General features: G+C 42.2%; 1 protein-coding gene across 7 annotated transcripts in view; it reads right to left on the bottom strand.

Moving 5' to 3' along the window:
* ZNF704 (zinc finger protein 704) overlaps positions 1-19914 on the bottom strand; it is a 115445-nt gene that overhangs the window by 10827 nt on the left and 84704 nt on the right. For 5 of the 7 annotated variants that reach the window (XM_075415958.1, XM_075415959.1, XM_075415957.1 and 2 more), the window contains exons 6-7: positions 19301-19562; positions 14202-14306 (exon numbers count right to left, since the gene is read on the bottom strand). In XM_075415958.1, coding sequence (XP_075272073.1) covers positions 14202-14306; positions 19301-19562 — 367 coding nt within the window. Of the gene's footprint in view, positions 1-6277; positions 6946-8715; positions 8811-14201; positions 14307-19300; positions 19563-19914 lie in introns of those variants that run through there. The other 2 variants (XM_075415954.1, XM_075415960.1) reach the window with 1 other exon arrangement.

Raw genomic sequence — 19914 nt, 5'->3', positions numbered from 1 at the left:
CACCACAGCGAGTGCCTGGCGGCAGCAGCACAACCAGCCTCGCCAGCACGGCCAGCCTCGCCAGCACGGCCAGCCTCACCAGCACAACCAGCCTCACCAGCACAACCAGCCTCACCAGCACAACCAGCCTCACCAGCAGGCCCTGCCAGTGAAGCCGACCACACGCTCGAGCGCGCCGATGAGCTGGAGCCGACATTCTCCCGTCAGGCCACCAGCGGCTCTACCTTGGCATAGCCATACCTGCTGGTTTACAGCTTATGTGCGCCCCTACCATAGAAGAGTTGTTGGCATCACTGTAAGGATTAGTTACTACAGTTAAATGCTGACACCAAAAATTCTGATGCCATGTCTTAATTACATTTTTGGGTCCTAATATCGAAGGTTCTGATTTTTATTCACTTCAGTATGTATCTTTGGGAATTTGCAGAACGGATATCCTGGACACAGGAAAAAGAGCTGATAGGAAAAATTACTATGGATAATTTAATTACGCACAAATAAAGAAAGAATTGAGAATTTGCTATGTATTCCTTCAAAATACTAGTTAACACGGTTCAATAAAACCTTGGGTTTATGGAAGCTGCTACCTTTGCAGATAGGATTTTTTTTTTTTTGGTGGTGGCATGTTTTCTTTTAATTTCACGTAGAAATGAGCACTTTGCAGAGCAGAGTACTCAACACCTCCAGGATATCACACTATCGTATTATTTTTTTTGCTTGCTGAAGTGATTTGTAAGAAGTAATCCAATTAGAGACAAAGTATGCTTTGACAAAGCAATTACACAAAGAAGAAGCCTTTATATTTACAGTAGATTCTGAAAAGATTTATACAAATGTATAGATTTATACTATAATTAGGTTATGATTCAAGCTCATTTTCTCTATTTTTCAATCATTTAAAATGTATTTTCTCTATATGGAACTTCATAAACTAGCATTAAGTAAGACCATGCTCACCAACTAGTGCTCACTTCTGATTTTAGTAATTTAAGTAGTGACATATTGCTTTCAGTTTTGCCTAGAATAGAAAAAAAATCGTTTTCGCACCCATCTTCCATTCAAACCCACATCCCACCTTTACAGCCCTCTTATGTTCCCTGAGGAAAGCTGTATTAACTGTATCTTTTTTTTTTTTTGGTGTTCCCAAGGCATTTTTTACAAACATTTTAGTAACTTTTGCTTGTCTGAGCATTACACACCACACACTAATTGCTGTAGGGTATCACATACCAAGATAAAGACTCCGAAGTCAAACCTGAACTTCTGAAGACTGGTAAAGACGGTAAACACTCACGTTCAAACATCTCAAAGTGTCTGAGTACACCTTCAGCACTGAATTACATCAAGAATTCGGATTTAATCTCTACCTCATCAGTATAATACTGTGTATACGCCCAAGTAATAGAAAAGCTGAAACCGTGATTCTGTTGCTAAATTGATTTCCCTCGAGGGTGTATCAGAGATCTCACCTTCAGATTCAAACACGGAAGGAAAAAAATTCTTAGTGTTAAGATGTGTCAAAAAAAAGAGTAGAACGCTGGCTTGTTACTGAATTTACCCATTCCCTCACGCTTCCTCAGCTGAGTGGCCACATGAATCCCTGCTGTTAGCATCAGCAAGAACAGGAGCAACCTGTATTTTATTTTGCTCGGTGCCATCAGAAACAGACTGATTTCTGTTCTCAGGGTCTTTCCGGATTGCTGTTAAATGTGGTCTGTGTGAAGCCCAAAGAACACGATTAGTGTTTTTTGTACTGAGGAATGAACCCAAAAAGCTGCAAGGAGAAGATATACACCTTCTCTAATCTTGCATTTCGATAGAAGTGCGAGTGTGGTCCATGCAAAAGCACTCTAGTCCAAGACGGAAAAACCAGGTCAAGCGGCCACTATCAACTGCAGGCGCCCACTGGCTTTCTGCAGTCTTGAAGAAGTTTTTCCAGCTCCCCGTAGATGCAGACAAGGGCTGCTTACGTCTAGCAGATGGAGCATGTGTTTAAATTCTCAGCTTGATTAGCTGTTCCTGATAACTTGCTTTCTAATTCTTTTGCTAAAGGTGCCACAACACTCTCCTGTGTTTACGCTAGAACAAAATCTCCACTACGACGCGTTACAACAGCCCATAGTCATCTACCAGAAAAGTCTGGTCAGATAAAGGTTAAATCCCTTATTCTACACAAGTCTTAGTTCCAGTGCTACCACCTTACAGGAAGATTGAATAAAGTGCAAATAGAAGACCAAGAGGAGACTTTACAAACAGTTCCTGACCAAAATATTTCTAAGAAAAGGCGCAGCACAACTTCCTCCAACAGGTAACTGAAGTTGGAACCAACAGAAGCAAGCCTCACTGGCAACCTGCCGTGTGTCTACACATGGGCCAGCAAGCTTCTACCTCCAAGTCCTGTTTCTGAGATGGTCTTTAAACGTATTTACAGGCAGGAGAAGACTGAAATCACTTCGTATTGCCACACTTAACAGCGACTGTCTTGAATTTACGGCTGGGCCACTCTCGATGACCCCAGACCACAGCAAGAAACAGAAAACCATCCCTCACTGGATCAGAATGAATGAAAAAATAAAAACTCAGTGTCAAAGACATCTGGGATACGACATGGTACTGGAATCCATTCTCACTTGTAGGTTCTACAAGAACTTTTGGCTAAAGCTTTGCCTTCTGTTGTGCTGCCTACCTAGTCATCATCTTAAAAAAACGAAGCGGAGAAGGAGCGAAGACAGCCATGTCAGTGATAGCGAACGGGTGCAAGACATCTGTAGTTAGACAGCTAACGTTCATACCAGGCTAATAATCTGGGTAATGTAATCCAGCCGACAGACACGCTGCTCAGCTGATTCACACAAGCAGGGCTTACAGGTCTGGTTTACATGACAACAGACACCTGCTAGGTGATGACCAGCATTGGTTAAAAGTAAGTGTAAACTGCAAATTGGAATGGAAGAATTTTTGCTCGCTTTTCATCTTGCGTATCCTGTTACATTTGTGCAAGGCACTAGAGAATCAGGCACATTGTTTTGGGTGGAAACCATTTTAGAGCTAAGATGATCTGAGTTTGTAACGTCCAATAGCTTCCTACAGGAGCAGTTGGAGCACAGTCACATTGTAAGAATTGCCATTAAAATTTCCCACTTCTAGAATTATCTCCTTTTCCAGATCGTTTCGGGGGTGGGGTAAGCAGGGAAGCGGGAAATAGCTTTGCTATAGCAAGAAAACTCCTGAAAAGAAGTATTTGGGATCTATACAGTTGATAGCCACTCTGATACTGATGTTGGCAATTTCTGTTACCAGCATCAATATCAATAAGTGGTGAAACCCCATAAAGTAGAACCTTCCATTTTTATATCTCAAGGGGAAGCTCTGGCTCTTGACATAAACAAACCCACATTCAGATCCCCACAGCACAGAGAGACTGCGCGATGCGCTCAGGCTGTTCTTTCTGACTCCTCTGGGAGGTCGGAGACAATGACCTGTCTCCCGCAGAGAAACCAAAAATAGGGGAAACAGCGTGTACCAATGGTGATAAATGACCAAAGCATTCAGGCTAGCCCTTCCTTGGAAAACCAGAGCATTCTGACTCTTTCGGAGAGGCTGGTGTGGAAGTGCGAGATGAGTTGGACGTTAGGAGGACAGCGACGCAGCTTAAAGCAACACTGAAGCAAGAGACTGAAAAATGGAAGAGCTTATTCCCGATTACGCTCGGCACTGCCAGCACAGGCAGGACTTTGCCGGCATTTCTGTCCTTGCTGGCTGTGCCAGGAGGGCGAAGGGGATCTCGGTGGATGCCAAAGCGCTTGTGTGACATGAAGTAATCCCAGTTCCAAGCACGAAGCAACTGGTGACCGCTTCATGGAGGTCCAGACGGTCGTGCCACCTCGCTATCGCTGGCCACGGCTGAGACATGGTGACTGGAGGACTGCCTCCTTTGGAATCAAAATGTCACAGCCATGAGATGCAAAACTGATTTAATATAAACTGCTGATTAAAGGTTGTGTAAAAATACTGGTAATTTAGCTTTGTCCTGGCGGGATCTATCAAGTATCTTCTGTCCTCTGTTTTGTCAACACCAACTTTCTATTCCGGTTTCATGATTTGTGGCTTTGGTGCCTATGTGTAATCCACATCAAATTTATACCAGAGGGCATCTGGTCTGGCAACAAAACCATTCTTCCATGCAGAAATTTATAAAGAATATTCTTATTACAATAATTCATAAAGTGCCCTCAGAAAAGGTGCTCGCAATGCCATGATATTATAAAAACAATATACAATCTGATACATTATTTTCAAAAAAATCCTCCAAAGCAAAAAGGGAAAATATAGAAGGAGGGGAACAACAAATATATGGGCAAATTCTGCCAGTCTAACAACAGTCAGATCAATTATGGAACGCTTTGTAATTAGTCTTGGAGTGCTTGTAAAAATGGGGGGGCAAACTGGCAGGAGTATCTTGGAAAAGCCCCAAACTTTCTAAGTTCTACCAAAGTAAACACACCACCAACAAGCTCAATATTTTAAGATTAAATGACTATGAATTACTATGAGGTATTTTACTGAGGAATTTGAAAAATAATACAACACCCAAAGAAAACCCATGACCCACATTTTTACTGAAAGACAACAAAACTGTGGCTATGTATATCCACTGACCTTTAGTGTCTTGTTTTATAAAGAAAACAACTTTTCTCGTCCCTGTTTGATCCCAGATTTTATATATATATATAAAGTTATATATATATATATAAATAGTCATATACACACACACGTGTATATATTTCAGGGTTTTACCAGATTTATGAATCCATTTTTCTTTTTTTTTTTTAAATGACTTAGAGAAAACAACTGGGCAAAAAAATCAAGTAATTGCGTGCATGCAAGCATATCTTGCCACTTCTGCATGTAAATTACACAAATTGTAAACAACTGCAGAAATGGCATGCTCAAATTAGGCATCTGATTGCCCAAATAACTTGTTCAAAGAAAATCAGATGAAAACCACCAGTAGCTCCGATTATAAATTTTGCTCCTCAGTCCTACTTTACGGAATTCATAGTGTGTATTCTACACAACTGCACTGTTATTCTGTGCTTTTACATAGGCACAAGCAGCGATGCACGCTTAATAAAGCTGTCAAGTGAACTTTGGATGAGATTTCAGAAAGCTTTTTAGATACTTGGAGTCCCCTTTTTCAGTGAGACTGAGCGAGCTTAGACAATTAAAAAAAAAAAAGAAAAAGATCTGGTCTAATTTCAAATGGTACAGAAAAATAAAAATCCAGGAATTTGTGGGTCTCCATGCCTCTATTAATGGCCAGAATTTTGCTTCTGTGTATTTGATTTTTTTAAGGTGTTTGGTTTTCTTAAACAGTATTGTTTAACTGTATACATTCATATCCTAGTAAATCCTTACTTTATTTTTGCATTGAAGTACTTGTTAATTAATGGTAGTTCGATACCAGTTGAGACAGACCACCAGCTTGCTGCATTCTGGTGTATACTCTCCTAATGGGCAGAGAAACTAAAGCACCCAAATCTATCCTAGTACTCCAAGTAGAGAAACTTGTTAACTGGTGTATCAAAATGAGTTAAGAAATGGACTTTTACCATAAATACGTTGCTCCTTTGCTGTTGTACTTCTTTTTCTGAGATGATGCTGTGGAAAGGGGGTATTTTCTCTACCAATTTTCATGTCAAATAAATCTCAGCAACTTTAATAAGGGGGAAGAAAAAAAAAGCCGAGGAAATCATTATCTTAACAACAATCTCTCAAATACGAGAAAAGGAAGCAAGAGCAGAACTGCTGGGCTGGATCGTGTCCCTGAATAGGTATTACATATAATCCTAGTGGCTGCATTTACCAGTTCTTTACAGGCCTCCTGCAGCAACAGATGTGCTGGTCCAGCTGGTCGTCCTCCCTCGGGAACAGCAGAGCGCTGAGAAAAGCTACCGGACCCCCATTATATTCTTAGGGGTTTCAATCAAGCATCACTGGATTTCTTCCCTCAACTTCTTGCTGTGACAGTATCTGCTGGTGACTTTCCATTGCTGCTTTTCTTCCTCCAGAGGATCAAAATCCAATTTGGTACTTAAATTACTTTGTTCCACTCCACTGGTCTGTGCCTGGTTTAAAAATCTTCCAGGAGCACTGCCTGTCCTTCTCGCGAATTCAGACTTTGCTTTTCTCCTATAAACAAACAAACGAAAATCCCAACTCCTCCCCACATTCTCTTTCCAAAAATATAATATAATCACAATCATTTGTATCAGGAGAATTATGTACCAGTCTCCAGTCTTGGTACAGTTTTGTTGAGTAAACTGTAGCTTATACGACTCAGAAGTGTTTATTAGAAAGCTTTCAAAAAGAGATCTTCGTTTCAGGAAAAGAAAAATTGTTCAGTTTAGCAAATACAGACGTTCACAGCACAGAGACTGAAATGGTTAAAAATGATCCTAAGGAGCAAGTAGCTCACCGAGTTAGCAAAAAAATTAACTTTTTCCTTTTTTTGTACAGAAAAACACTAATAGCTGCTCTGGTTTCCATACTTAGTAAGACAGAAATTTGTTGTATGTTCTTGGTTTTGCTTTTTTTTTTTTTGCTCTATTGCTCCACACAGGTTTTGATTAGTGCTTCTCCTTGGCTAGAAGTGCTTCACTTTGAAATACAAAGCTCTTTTAGAAAAAAAAAACAACACTCCGAAAAGCCAACAAAAACCCCCCAACAGCACACCACTGGAGGGAAAATGGGAAGTGGTACGGTGCAGCTGCAGCAATCTGGTTCTGCTGTTGTCCTCCCCCACCCCCAAATCCTCTGCATAATTGCAATCTCTAGTCGATGAACCTTTGGCAGGCCTTCTTCCACCGGCAGGCAGTGCACCACATATCTCTGTTCTCCATCCCATAGACCTTCCGACACTTTTTGCCCTCCCCTCTAGGCTTCCTGTCGGAGAGAAAGGGAAGCTTGTTAACGAGACGCTTTTGTAGCTTTGCTTTATCACCCTAAGATCAGGACAGCAACCTCAACGAGTGCAGGAGGCAGAGAACTCCCAGCCTTTCACAGGCACTCGGGTTGTTTTCAAGGAGCTGACGAAGCGGACAGACATACTGCCGTGACTCCACAGCTCTGAGGGACCGGTCCTTCTCCTCGCCTGGCTTCTATGGCCTCTGCAGCAACTGCTGAGCCTGCTCCTCTGCTCCAGGGCTGATCCTGGGAACATACAGCCCCGACTTTAGTCAGCGATTAAACCCAGTCTAGATGAACGGTACTTTGGCCCCGTTAAGTGCCGAGCCGTAACGGACAGTCATAGCTACGCCGCAATACGGTCCAGGCCACACGAGGCAGAAGGCCGCTTCACTTTAGAGCCGTGGTACAAATATTTTGCACAGCTCTGAGCAGCAGACCTTGACCACCAGCAGGCAGCAGTTAGGCAAAAGAGGGGAAAAGCTACCAGCTTCTAAGCTCGCCGGTCCTCCCTGCATGGTTCGCTCTGAGCTCACTGACTGAAAAACAGCAACAAAGTGATGGAAACCAAGTTGTAACCCTTGCCCTCGCTTGCAGCATGTTCACGTGGGCTTCTCCTGTGCCGTCCCCAAAGCCAGCAAGGCAGGCAGTATCTGCTTTTAAGTCTTCCACCTTATAACCACACTCAGGAGTTCACAAGTTTAGAAAACAGTCAAAGTAACTGTTAAAATGGAACTTTTTTTTATTCAACACATAGCAAGCTGGCAAGCCTGAGAAGCAATGCTACAAGTAACCTAACACTCACTACAGCAGTGCCATCCATCCTGGCATCTTTAAACGAAGTAACTGTGCAGGCAGAGTTGTTCAATACCTGTATTCCACGCTGCATGGCACACATGGGAACTGCCTGGTGATTCCGCTCTTGCATACCTATATGTTTTTTGATTACTGAACATTCATTACTGGGCACAATCCACGAATTGGGAAGATCCTAAGTTTGGTTTGTAGCCTATGCAATGATCTGAGAGTCACGACGAAAATACAAAGCATGAAATCCTCCTTTTGTCTCGTTTTAGGGTACAGTCACCTTGAGGACTGTGAGAAATAAGGAGTTTCTTTACTGTAAGACATTTAGTGTCACAGTTTGATTTTTTAACACAACTTCTTGAATACTTGTAAAGAGGACTCCAGTCAAACATCAGTCAGCTTTAATGGAAGTGAATGCAGCTTCTGTCTAGGATTACAGGGTATAAAAAGGTTTGCTTTGATACAATTTATTGTAAGCTACGGTTTCTTACAATTCAACCGAAGCCAAATACCATACTGACTGAATGGTGATGAACACACAAAACAGTCCAGCCTTTCAGGGACAAATGCAAAGCCACATAATGCAGCTCAGGAGGCTTCAGCTGGAGCAGTGAATCTGGGCAGCACTGCTTTACAGGGCATTTTAGATCTGCATCTGAACTCCAGACACGCCTGGCGTAAGGCCTGCAGTTTTGCCTCACAGTCTCCCTTTTCCATTTCACAAGAACTCACTTTTCCCCTGAACTTTACCTTTAATGGTAATGAAAAGCAATGTAGGTCCAGAACGCTTACTCTGAAGCGTTCTAGTAGGAAACTGCCTGACAACTGCCATCACAGTTGGTGGTGTGCTTTCTGTTTCTTTAGCCACTGACATCTTATTTACTAGATGCCCTCCAGGTTCTGAGGCTGCTGGTCTGTCAGCAGGAGCTAATGGTCCCGTACCTCAAGCCAAATGCTACTCTAGGCGGTGATGAAAGAACTGTGTGGGACTGTTTCTGCTCTCCACTCCCTGCAGGACGATTATGAGTTGGTGAGACCTGTCAATACAGACAAAAAAGCTGCTTATAAAGAACATACACATACGAATGCAGTAGAAATACTTTTCCCAGAAAACGCAGTTCATGATGCATGATGGCAGGGATACCCAGGGAAGGCTGCTATACAACATACAAACGTAAGGTAGTTGTAGGGCTGTTTAGAAAGATGGCCATTTAGCGTTAGGTACATTATATCAGCTCCACTTTGTTTTCCTGTACTTCCAGTCATCCTAACAGAGCAAATCAGAACACAGATCAGCATCATTTCAGGTTTTGGGAAATACAGAAAACGCATTCATTCTTATTTAGGAACTCCGAATAGCTCTTATGAAAACCTTCTCCAATTTAAGCAGAGAAAATAACTGTAAAAAATAAACTCTGGCCTGTGCTGAGAACAATACCAATAACCTCTCACAAAATAAAGGGATTTCACGTGCTGCTCCTGTCTGTCACTTGGCACTCTTCGTGGAGAGACAGCCTTGGAGCAGGGGGTTTGCTGCAGGGCAGTCAGGATGCGGCCCTCTGGGTTTTAGTGGGAGTGTGAGGCAGCCCTTCTGAGCCAGGCTGCTGACAAGATGTACTGGAATATTCCCTTTATTCTGCACTGTAAACCTGCTCAGCAGGTGTCCTCCTTTCTGAATGTCCCAAGTGAAGGGTGCAGTTTGGTCTTCTGAGACTTTCCAAATGAGCCTCCAACATGAGCCTGGGGGTTGGCAACATTATTTGTGTAATTACCTGGCATAAAGCTTGGCCTTAAATAATTCCTAAATTATTTACTGCTAGGGTCTTCTTTTGCTCCTGGGTGAAGGCCGCAACCACTTTACATCTAAAACACCAGAAAAAAAAAATCTACAAACACCCATTTTCTGTTATGTACAGAATGTGGCAAGCTTCACTTGGGCATCTGGTGCACGGAGTCACTGCCTCCTGCAGCCAGGAACTGCAGGTATTGCCATAGTTCCCTGCATTGCTATGACTTTTCACTCCTGCCCTTTTGAAGTCTCATAATATCTGGAAGAATGGGAACTGACCTGATTTCAAGAGAGTTACTGAATGTGCTTTGATTTTTGACATAAAGTCTATTTTATAGCTACTCCACAGCAGCAGAAGACTAACTAATACTCGTAAAGGAGTGCAGACACTCTTTCAACTTCTACTCTTGGCTGGTAGCTACAGAAATTTCTGATTTAACTGCATGTCAGCTCACACTCTGAACAGGCTTAGGCCATTACTGATATATGAAATGTATCTCCAAAACTTGAAAGGAATTTCCTCTCTCAGCCTGCTTACCATAAGTCATGTTTTATACACTGAGACCACACTAGCTCCTTCTGTGCTAGCACTCCAGCATATTCAGGGCAGCTTGTTGTCTACTACATTTTTTCCCTATCTTTTATCAATCACTTCCCTTGTTTTACCAAAGCATGACTGAAACACTGAAGATAAAAAGCAAAGCAGTAACACTTTTCTAGTCTTTGGCATTTACCACACACCGCACGGTTTTCCAGGCATTACCAGCAACCAGAGATCTCCAGTCAATTCTGCTAGGGTTCTTAACAAAAACCAGCAAATTTGTATATCTACCACTAATAACTGATACTCAACATATTCCTTGGTTATCAGAGAACAAAAGAAGTACTTTGATGGCCCCCTGTGTTACAAGCAATTATCCTGATTGCTTCCAAACACAGAACAGGCCTTAGCAGTAATTGCAGTGTGCAGACTTGCTGCCCTCACATTCTCCAGAGAGGGACTCTGCACGATGGTCTCCACGGACTGGTGTACCAAGGCAGCTAAATTGCAGTGAAGTTGAGCTTTACTGTATTTTGCATACGCTTTGCAGCAGGTCTAAGCAATACCAGTTGGCTGTACTCCTTTGTAGGTGACACTAAAAGCAGATCAAGAGGAGGGTGTGAGAAGGCAATCCTTGCCCTTGGAGGCTTTTCCCGTTTGAAGTGTTGTCTAAGGCAGAGAATTAATGTGTAATGGTAGTGTGCATTTGAAGGGAGGACCTGGAGTTTCCAGTTACATCTCCTGGGGGAAAGTGTGGTTACAGAGATTTGTGATCTGTAAACATCAGATTATCAAACTTCAAGATGTATTCCTGTTCAACATTTTTGGGTCTTATGAGCAGGCAGGTAAAAATCAATATCACACAGTGGAGACCATGCTGGTGTTCAAGAAGACTTTTATCCTACACTGCTGAAACTGGAACTATATGTCATTATGTTAAGTTCTCCAGTACCAAGAGATACAGACTCCATTGTTGCTCATCCCACTTGCATCATTTAATTCGTCCTCCTCATACATCCCCATGCTGTGCCTTATTTCTTCTCCTAGTTCAGTCTCAAGCAGTAGAGCAAACACGAACTTGTCCTTTCTGCTTCACACCGCAAATTGCACCTATCGAGGACTCACAGCTTTGCGAACACTCAACCTCCGCTGGCACCCGCAAAGTTATCTTAGGAAAATGGTACAAAAAAGTGTATTTCCCATCTGCCTTGGCAACCTAACTCACACATGATTCAGAGCACAAGATATATGGACTTTGGAGGTTCCCCTAATTCTCCTCCTTTATGACTACAAGACTTCTAGATAAATCCCTGCGGTTGGATGCTTCGAATACCGTGAAGCCTGAAATAGCTGCATACTGAACCCCGACTGATCCAGCTGTGCACACAGCTTGTGTGGAGGCGCTTAGGAACATGCTGATAAGCACACTCACGTTCACAAAGGCCTTTCGGTGCTGCTCTGCTAAAGACTGCTCGAAAGCGAGGACTTCATGCAAGTCACGATGTCTGTCTGAACACCGCACGTCCTAGGACAGCAAGCAGGGAGTGCTCAGTGTCATTGAAATTCCGTGTCCACGGGTATGAACGGGGAAACACCTGAAGCAGGTGTCAGAAAAACCACAAAAGAAAAGTATTTTGGAATTTCATCTCTCTCGTGGACTTAACTGCTGACATATAGGCCTAGAAAGGAGATCGTTTAAACGAGGATTCAACAGCCCTCTAACGAGCCAAGGACCGGATGGCTCCATTCCAGCATCACTAGTAACATGAAGAAATACGCAGACCTACACACTTTTGCAAATCTATACCTAGTCCTTCACTGCTCAGTGGTTTGTTCAGGCCAAAAAAGTATCCCAAAGTAATTTTAGAAAACTGCTTGAATAAATATTAAGGGTCAGGCAAAAAGTAATGGTTTAGCCTTATTGTCTGAAGTTCCCTTGTGTGCTACAGACCTGCATCTAATCTCAGGGACCATCTATGTATACAATTGCATGAGTTTATAGCATGCTGGCTCTGTCACATAGTCTAGGCTTAAATAAACCTCATAAGGGAAGGAGAAAGTCCCCTATGCTATAGCTTTCCTAAAGTAGTTACACTCAGTGTAAGGGTGGGAATTGACATAGCCCTGCTTTTGTAAGGCAATATCTAATTTACTTTGAAACAGGAGAAATTAAACGTTCAGTTGTAGCCTCACTTACTGCACATTGTTTTCCACTACAGGCAAGCCTCTGTAATTCCTAAATGATCCCACTGACAGCAGAGTAGTCATATGTTTTTTCTCTCTCTTTTTTTTTTTTTTAGCTAAACGGCCTTATAGATGTTGTCAGACAACTACAAAGGCAGTTCATACGATTCCCCGAGTGGTTTATAATTCTGCCATCACCACTGCTTCCCCAAGTTTTTGTACTGGGTTTATTTTTAAATTGTACTTAAATCATTGGCATCTCCATACAATTCTCAAAAGTGATCTGGCATTTCATAAATTCTCTTGAGAACTCTCAGCTCTACAGTCACAGATAAACGTTGTTGCTTGAACAAGTAAACTCAACACATGCATGTCCTGTCCTCTTAAGTGTCTGATTTACAATGTGGCTAATTGCATTTTTAGATTCCCAACACTCCTGGCACCAATTTCTGCTACTCCACAAAAGGAGCCAGTTTCATAATTACTCTGTATCAACCCCATTGTTGAGAAATCAAATTCTCAGGAACTTTATGGATAGCATGCTCTGTCAAGGCACTCTTGTTCAAATTGCTGCCAGCGTGAAGTCTTTCACTGTTAGTTGTTCCTTGATGGAATTTAATAAATATTCATTGGCAGAGTGCAGTGTAATTGATTCAGCCACTTTCATTTTTTGTCAGCCCTGCAGGATGCCACAGCCTCTGCAGAAAATCTGCCAGATTTGCCAAAGGTTGACAGTAAGAAGCTTTGGAGACTCACTTGGTGAAGGGAGGGAAACAGTATCTCTTATCACCATGTATAATATTCACTGTCAAGAGGGAGAAAAAGCTATATGGTTCTTTGGATAACCAATGTGCCTTATACAACACACCTGAAATATTCATACATTCATGAAGTATAATATTAAATGAAATGTTATGATATCAAAAAGGTTTATCATTAAAGAATATCAATTTATACTGAAAAATGCTTTTGAAGAAAAATTAGGATACATTACAATAATATTTATTTCTATTTACTATACAGAAGATTTCCCACTGCTTATAAATAGCGATTTACATTTACTTTCAGTATTCACCATGCTAGGCAGCAGAAACCAAATCCCTTTGAACTCTTCATAAAGGTTTTTAACTCCCCCACAGTATCCACACCTATATTGCGTTATGTTTAGGACTACTGGAAGTCTGTGTTAAAGCAAACATTGCATTTCTGCAGTCCTGTTCACGAAATTAGACCTTGTACACTAGCTTTTTTGAAGAAAGGGTCAGAATTGCCTTCACATTTAATACATACATCTAATACATCTTCATTAAAAAGCTGTCAAATTGAAAAATGTATTAATATCAAAATGCAATATGTATTGAACGTATTTTCTGAATAAAACCACAATTTTCTGCCATCAGCAGGGGCTACATATATGTAGCCTCCTAGAATTAGACTTTGCCTTTCATCTTACTGTTTCTTTCAGTTTGCCTTTCAAATATGCTTCATCTTCAGAGTTCATTTAGGTAACAGCCCTACTGCCTGAATCCAATTAGCCTGTTGGCATAACCATCATGTTGCTAACTTTCCATTCAGTTTTGTAAGAAATCTCTTAGTGGCACAAAAAGGAGCAGATGGTGCCAAGCTCTGTACCTACCAGAACGTTCTTTTGCAAGCATATAGTTTAAAAATCTATACTATAGATCCAATTTTCTGCTTGTAGACACTGATGCAAAAAAAAAGTAACCACACGGAATTAAAAAGACTGCCAAAAGTATTAAAATCAGCCATGCTGGCAAACTGAGGTACGTCTTTCATTTGTTTTTTTTCAGTACCTGTTATGTCAAATTTACTTCTATCATGAGACACTGTTGAAACAAAACAGTAAGTTCGAAAAACTTATTTCTTTTTTTTATTTTGGTGTCGTTCACTTACTGGAATGCCAGTGAAGGTAACTGGAGGCGACTGCCAAGAGATGCTAAAGCTACTGCCATTTGGAGTGAATTTTGCTGACCCTGGAATGTTCACCGGAGGAGTGGCCTGTGTGAAAAGAAAATATTATTCCAGTTAGAAGAACCATTCCTCTTCCCAAGCATTTCAAGGGATCTTTCACTCCTTGAAACTGTAAATCTACAGATTTACAGATACAAAGACTTTCTGAAGTAGAAAAAAACCTTTGTAGTGCTGACGGCAACAAGCATTTTACCCTTATGAGATGTATAAGCCAGTAAGGAAAGGAGGTACTTATATATATCACTGTTCTTAAAACCTTGTTTAGAGAAAGACAATAGCTCTCACAAAAATCCATGCAAAACCCCTAAAAGCTAGATCTGATAAAAAACCACACAAAATCAAACATTGTATACAAATAACTTTTAAAATAATGCCAACTAGTAGCCAAAAATATTCAAAACCATCACCTGTTCCACGGTGATAAACAACAGTATTTAAACTGATGGTAGCTGGTTTAAACAACTGAAGACTGGTTGGCGAGTCTGCCTGGACAACAGGGTTAACGATCAGCTGTAAGGGTTGGCCGTTTCTCACTTATCAGTTCAATGTTGTTAAGAATCATCCCAATTAAAATAGTCTTTCCTATTAAAAACAAGGAGCTGAAAATCATCCTTCAGTTTCAAAAAACAGCTCTTCAAAGACTAAGCTAAAGAAAACATATGGAGGACCCCCGGGCCCCTTGAACTCTTAGGTTCTTCCACTCTGGGCTGTAACACCCAGCGCTGCCCTGGGGTGCAAAACCCGATAACCTGAGCTCAGACTGTTGAGCATCTTTCATCTTGTGCCTTCCCTCCAGTTTTCTCACTGGACTATGAGCCCTCACGAATTCTTCCCTGTCCCTTTTTGAATTCCACTTAATTTACAGAGTCAGGAAATTCATACCTTCGCAGTTACACTGCCTAGCAGGTGCGGAGCAGCCACCATGAACACAGGCTCCCTCTGACACTTTAATTTTAAGCTTTCACTTCAAAAAAAGGTTACCTGGTTTAAACTTCTAAGGAACTTGCTATTAAAAATGAGCTTCTACTTCCACCTTTCAGTTGCCTGCGCCTGACAATAATGCAATACACTTCTTTAAGCATTGTTTGTGTTTGAGGCTACTGAAGTTGTCTCACTGCTTCAGGGAAGATGCTTCCCTGAGCCATCAGGCAGACAGTGCTGATGACAAACTACAACCTGATAGTCCCCATTAAAGATGATTTTCAGAGTAAACAAGTGCTGAAGCAATCCCCTGGAGTCTCTACAAGGAAAGAAACTGAGACCACCGGATGGCTCTGTCTACGGCAGCGATGTTCTGCGGGCTGCTGAGCCTGCTGACAGCTCCAGAGAATCCACAGACACGCAGAGCAAACGTCCACCGAGCTCCTTAAAATGTAAAAACCTGGCTAAAAGGCATCAATAAAAATTTGGCAACTCCAGATGGTACCAGTATTGCTTCATCACAACCCTGCTGAAACGGGAGGGAGTGAATAACCATGGCACTCCTGCCAGAGAGAACTGGAAGCAGCTGGGTGGGCAGCGAGGTGGCACAGCCTCCCCTCTCCCCTCAGCATCCCACCGGGATACCAGTGCAAAGCCGGGGTCAGCACAGCGACTTCCTCACGTACTCGGAGAAGACCTGCATGGGAAGTCATAGATGCTGAACGAGCCTGCCTGTAGTTAAATTTAACAGGCACTAGTTTCATAATGAAACGTGAAGTAGGAGAAGTTTAAAATTGCTGTAACTTGCAGTTGCCTGAAATACTATGGTGCTCAATTCTTTTTTCTCAGACATGCCCAGACTCAGACAGTCAATCACCTTGTCCATTTGCTTCCCAGATGTGCATCTCTGCTCATCAAGCACAGCCACCTTTCTCAGGCTAACATTTTAGCCAATCTCTCCCATAAGATACGCAACTGCAACATTACAACAAACTGAAGAGTTTCTATACCCCAATCTCACTTTGCTGAGAGACCTCCATCTAATTTCCAATCAAAGTATATTCATGGATAATTTATAATTATTTATTTGTGCCAACATTGCCCTTCTATCTGAAAGAGCATGTGCTCGCCCTCTTCCCCTCTCACTTTCTTCCCAGGCAGCAATCCCACCGTCTCCTCGCCCTGCCTTCACCGTGCTGTCAGTCCCGGGGCTGGAGGGGCCTCTGTGTCCTCCCTGTCCTCCCTCAGCACTCTGATCACCTTCTTTCTACCTATTCTCACTGGAGCCCAGCATCCGTGAACTTGGTTGACCAGAACTCTTACTCAGGATCTCAGCTGAGGTTGTCCAGGGGTCTTGTACAACAGCATTAAAAATTCCCTGTCTCTCCTAGGTATTTCTTACCCAAGAAAGCTGACAACTTTTTTTTCTCCTTCACAGCTCTGTTGCTGTTGGCTCATGCTCATTCTGTGCTTGATTAATGAACATAGGTTTCCTCTTCATGTAATCTGCTAATTACCCCAGTTTATAGCAGAAAAATCTCATCGGTTTCTAAGGTGCAGGACTTTGCATGTTCTGCCATTAAATTGCACCCAAAACCTATTATTCTTAAGATCACCCAGTCATGTAAGCATATATACAAATCCCTGTACTACTGACATCTCCTGAGTTCATTATCAGCAAAGTTTATTATAGTATTTGTCCAGTACTAAAATGATTTAATGAAAATGAGATCTGGCCCACATACAGCTTTTCATTCAACTTCACTAACAACATTCAACAGCCCTTTCAAATTAACTCACTGCTGCTCTCCCTGACTCCCCAGCTCTCTCTCCTACACTAAATTTAATCTCTAGCCCAACAAATACTGCCTGTATGTTTTAAGATCAAAAGCTCTCCTGCTTCTTCGTTGTTTACAAAGCTAACTTGTCCAAGGACACTGTTAGACTGTTCTAGCACAATCTTTATTTGGAGTTCCTCCATTGCAGTTCACTTCATCTGCTGTACTTTGCACAATTTCTTCGATTATTCTTCTAAATCTTTCCTCATCCATAGGACTGGGTCACAGAAGAGAGTGAGGACTTGCCTGATCACTTTCCTGTTACACCTTTCTTACTACAGACACTGTAGCTGCCATTTTCCAGTCACAGGGGAAATGGCAATTAACAGATCTGTTTGGGATTCCTGTAACCCAGCTTTGGGTTCCATGCTTTTATCCCTTTTTTAACAGGAATTCTGGGCTGAACATTATTCAGCTTCCCCTTCTGAGTTCCCCGAGCTGTGAATTTTGCCTCTTCACTCCCAGTGAAGTAATTTCCACTTTCGTGCTCTCATTCAGATTAGAGATTGTTTTCATCACTACATTCCCATTCAATACTTTGTTTCAGTTTTGATGCAGATAATATTATCAGAGTAAAAAAAGTTTTGTAATTCTGTATATGGCCCACTCCAGCAAGCAAACTGCAGGAGATATGGTGGTATTAAAGATGCTGTTGCCACCTTCCCTCCAATTCCCTTTTACTTAACAGATTAGTCACAAGAACGCTTAAATGCCACGAGTGAAAGCCTCCTCTTGCTGGTGAGAGCTCAACCTCCGCCTTGCCTCCTCGAAAAAGCTCTTCTTGCTGGGCTAGAGGGACCCAAGCACACGATGCCACTGACCTGCTCTGCAGAGGCTACCTCCTTCGCAAGGACAACCTAGGTGCTTGAGCAGGGACCCAGCCTCCTGCTTCCAACCAGAAAGCCTTGAACAGCGTGGGCTCTGTCAGTCCTTGCTGATGAAACAAAGTACGTAAACCAGAGCAACTTGAAAAGGAGAGAGGGCTCAGGCACTTCTAGTCTCATGTCGTGGAACACACCAATTCAAATCCAATTCAAGTGGCTGCAACATTTGAACTAGGATTTCCTCAGGCAAATGCTCTACTCAAAGGCTGCTTATGAAAAACGATTGAGTGAGTCTCCAAATTGCAGGGAAGACTGTCATGACTGCTAACGCCAAATTAAGTGAGAGTCTTCTCAGCAGCCTAGGCTTGGGGCCTCACCCTGTGAGAGGCAGGGCTTAAACCAGACTGAGAAGAAACGCTTCCTCCTAGCTGGCTTGATCAGTCCCCAGGTTGGTGTGCTACCCAATGCAGCTCCCACCTGAGATGCCAAGCTTCCACCCATGCTTTCTGGCATGCATAAAAATCTAAAACAAGCCTCTGAATTCTGTGTGGTTTCCTCTACCTTTTTAGTGGGTCTGCTCCAGACATACAACAAAAAGGTTTCATCTGCACAATGCTGTATTACGAAATTTATTGCATCTGATAAATCTAACAGGGTTCAGCTCTCTGGTGGATACACAGGTCATGGACCACACTACTTCAAAGCCTCTATTCTTCTTTTCTCATATGGTATGCAAACCAGAACATGTCAAATTTTAGTGCACTTTTAAAATTAATGCTTTCTGTCTGAACTTAGTTGGAAGCTTTTGAACAGCAGGTTTGGGATCTGATTGGATTTTTGCCATTTGCTAAGCATTACCTCTAGAAGTAGGAGGATACCATACATGCCTTTTTGTTCTTCCTGCTCTACTTCACATATGCAAACTGACATATCACACTGTACAAATGAAGGAAATAAATTAATTGTTCCTGGCATCCCTTGTGTACTTGCCTACAGACGCATCCAGTACAAGCAGAGCCGAAATGCAGATTCTCAGAGCGATTCAGCTGACCAAATGAGAATTTTTACAATGCAGGAGACCACATCTGAGCATGTCACCTCGGGTCCTCCTTATGGTCAGTAAAGAATCAACTGATGTAGGCAGTGGGATACACAGAGCAACTTTTCTTAATCTGAAGTATGCACCTATGTGTGGCTGGATAAATAGCACCCCAAAATCCACTGGCTGGCAGGAGCACAAACAAACAAACAAACAAACAACTAGCACATCAGCGGACATCTGAATTTAAATGAGACAAACCCCTTGGGCTGCCGTGAAAACTTTTCAGCCCACTAAAACTAGACTTGGATTTTTAAAACCCAAACTTTGCGATCTGACATTTCTTTATACATTAATGGCATTAGTGTAATCAACGGAGTTCGGTCTCCCTGGCATTACCTGGTAAGCATGGTCCGTGTGTACGAGGTAGAGGTTGGTAGGAGCTGAGCGGCTCAGAGGTGTCATCAATTTCGTCTCGGTTTTGGCACAGGAAGTTTCAGGACGGATTGCGTCTTGGGTGGGAAAGGAAGGAGGAGATGCTAAAGATGGAGAGACTGGGGAAAGACTGCTTAAGCCATCAGCTACTGAGTCCGTGTTGAGCCTGATTTCTGTATAGTAAAAATCCTCCTCTCCATCACTGCAGTCAGACTCTCCTACACGTCTGTATCAAGACAAAGAATGAAGGACAGATCGAATGAAAGCAAGAACCCCAAGGTAAATTTTAAGTTCTAGATGCATGAGCAAATATATTCATACTGTCAATAAATTAATATTTCCAGTTGCAACCCCACCTACTTTCTCAGCATTCTGGCTGCAGGGAAAGGGGAGAGGAAAAGAAAATCATCTAGTCTGCAGGGAAAACAAGAAGGAATTAGATTTTTTTTTTCCTCTCTGTGTTATTCTTGACTAATTCTTTGACCTTGGAGCAGATGTTTAACTTCTATGCTTCAGCTTAAATATCAGCTTCACATTCCCAACTACTGAAGTTAACAAGAATCTCTACACACTCTGAC

The sequence above is a fragment of the Opisthocomus hoazin genome, chromosome 3 (genome assembly GCF_030867145.1).
Source record: "Opisthocomus hoazin isolate bOpiHoa1 chromosome 3, bOpiHoa1.hap1, whole genome shotgun sequence".
NCBI classification, from domain to species: domain Eukaryota; kingdom Metazoa; phylum Chordata; class Aves; order Opisthocomiformes; family Opisthocomidae; genus Opisthocomus; species Opisthocomus hoazin.
Note: the sequence above shows the minus strand (reverse complement) of the source record. Positions and strands in the feature narration are given on the sequence as shown.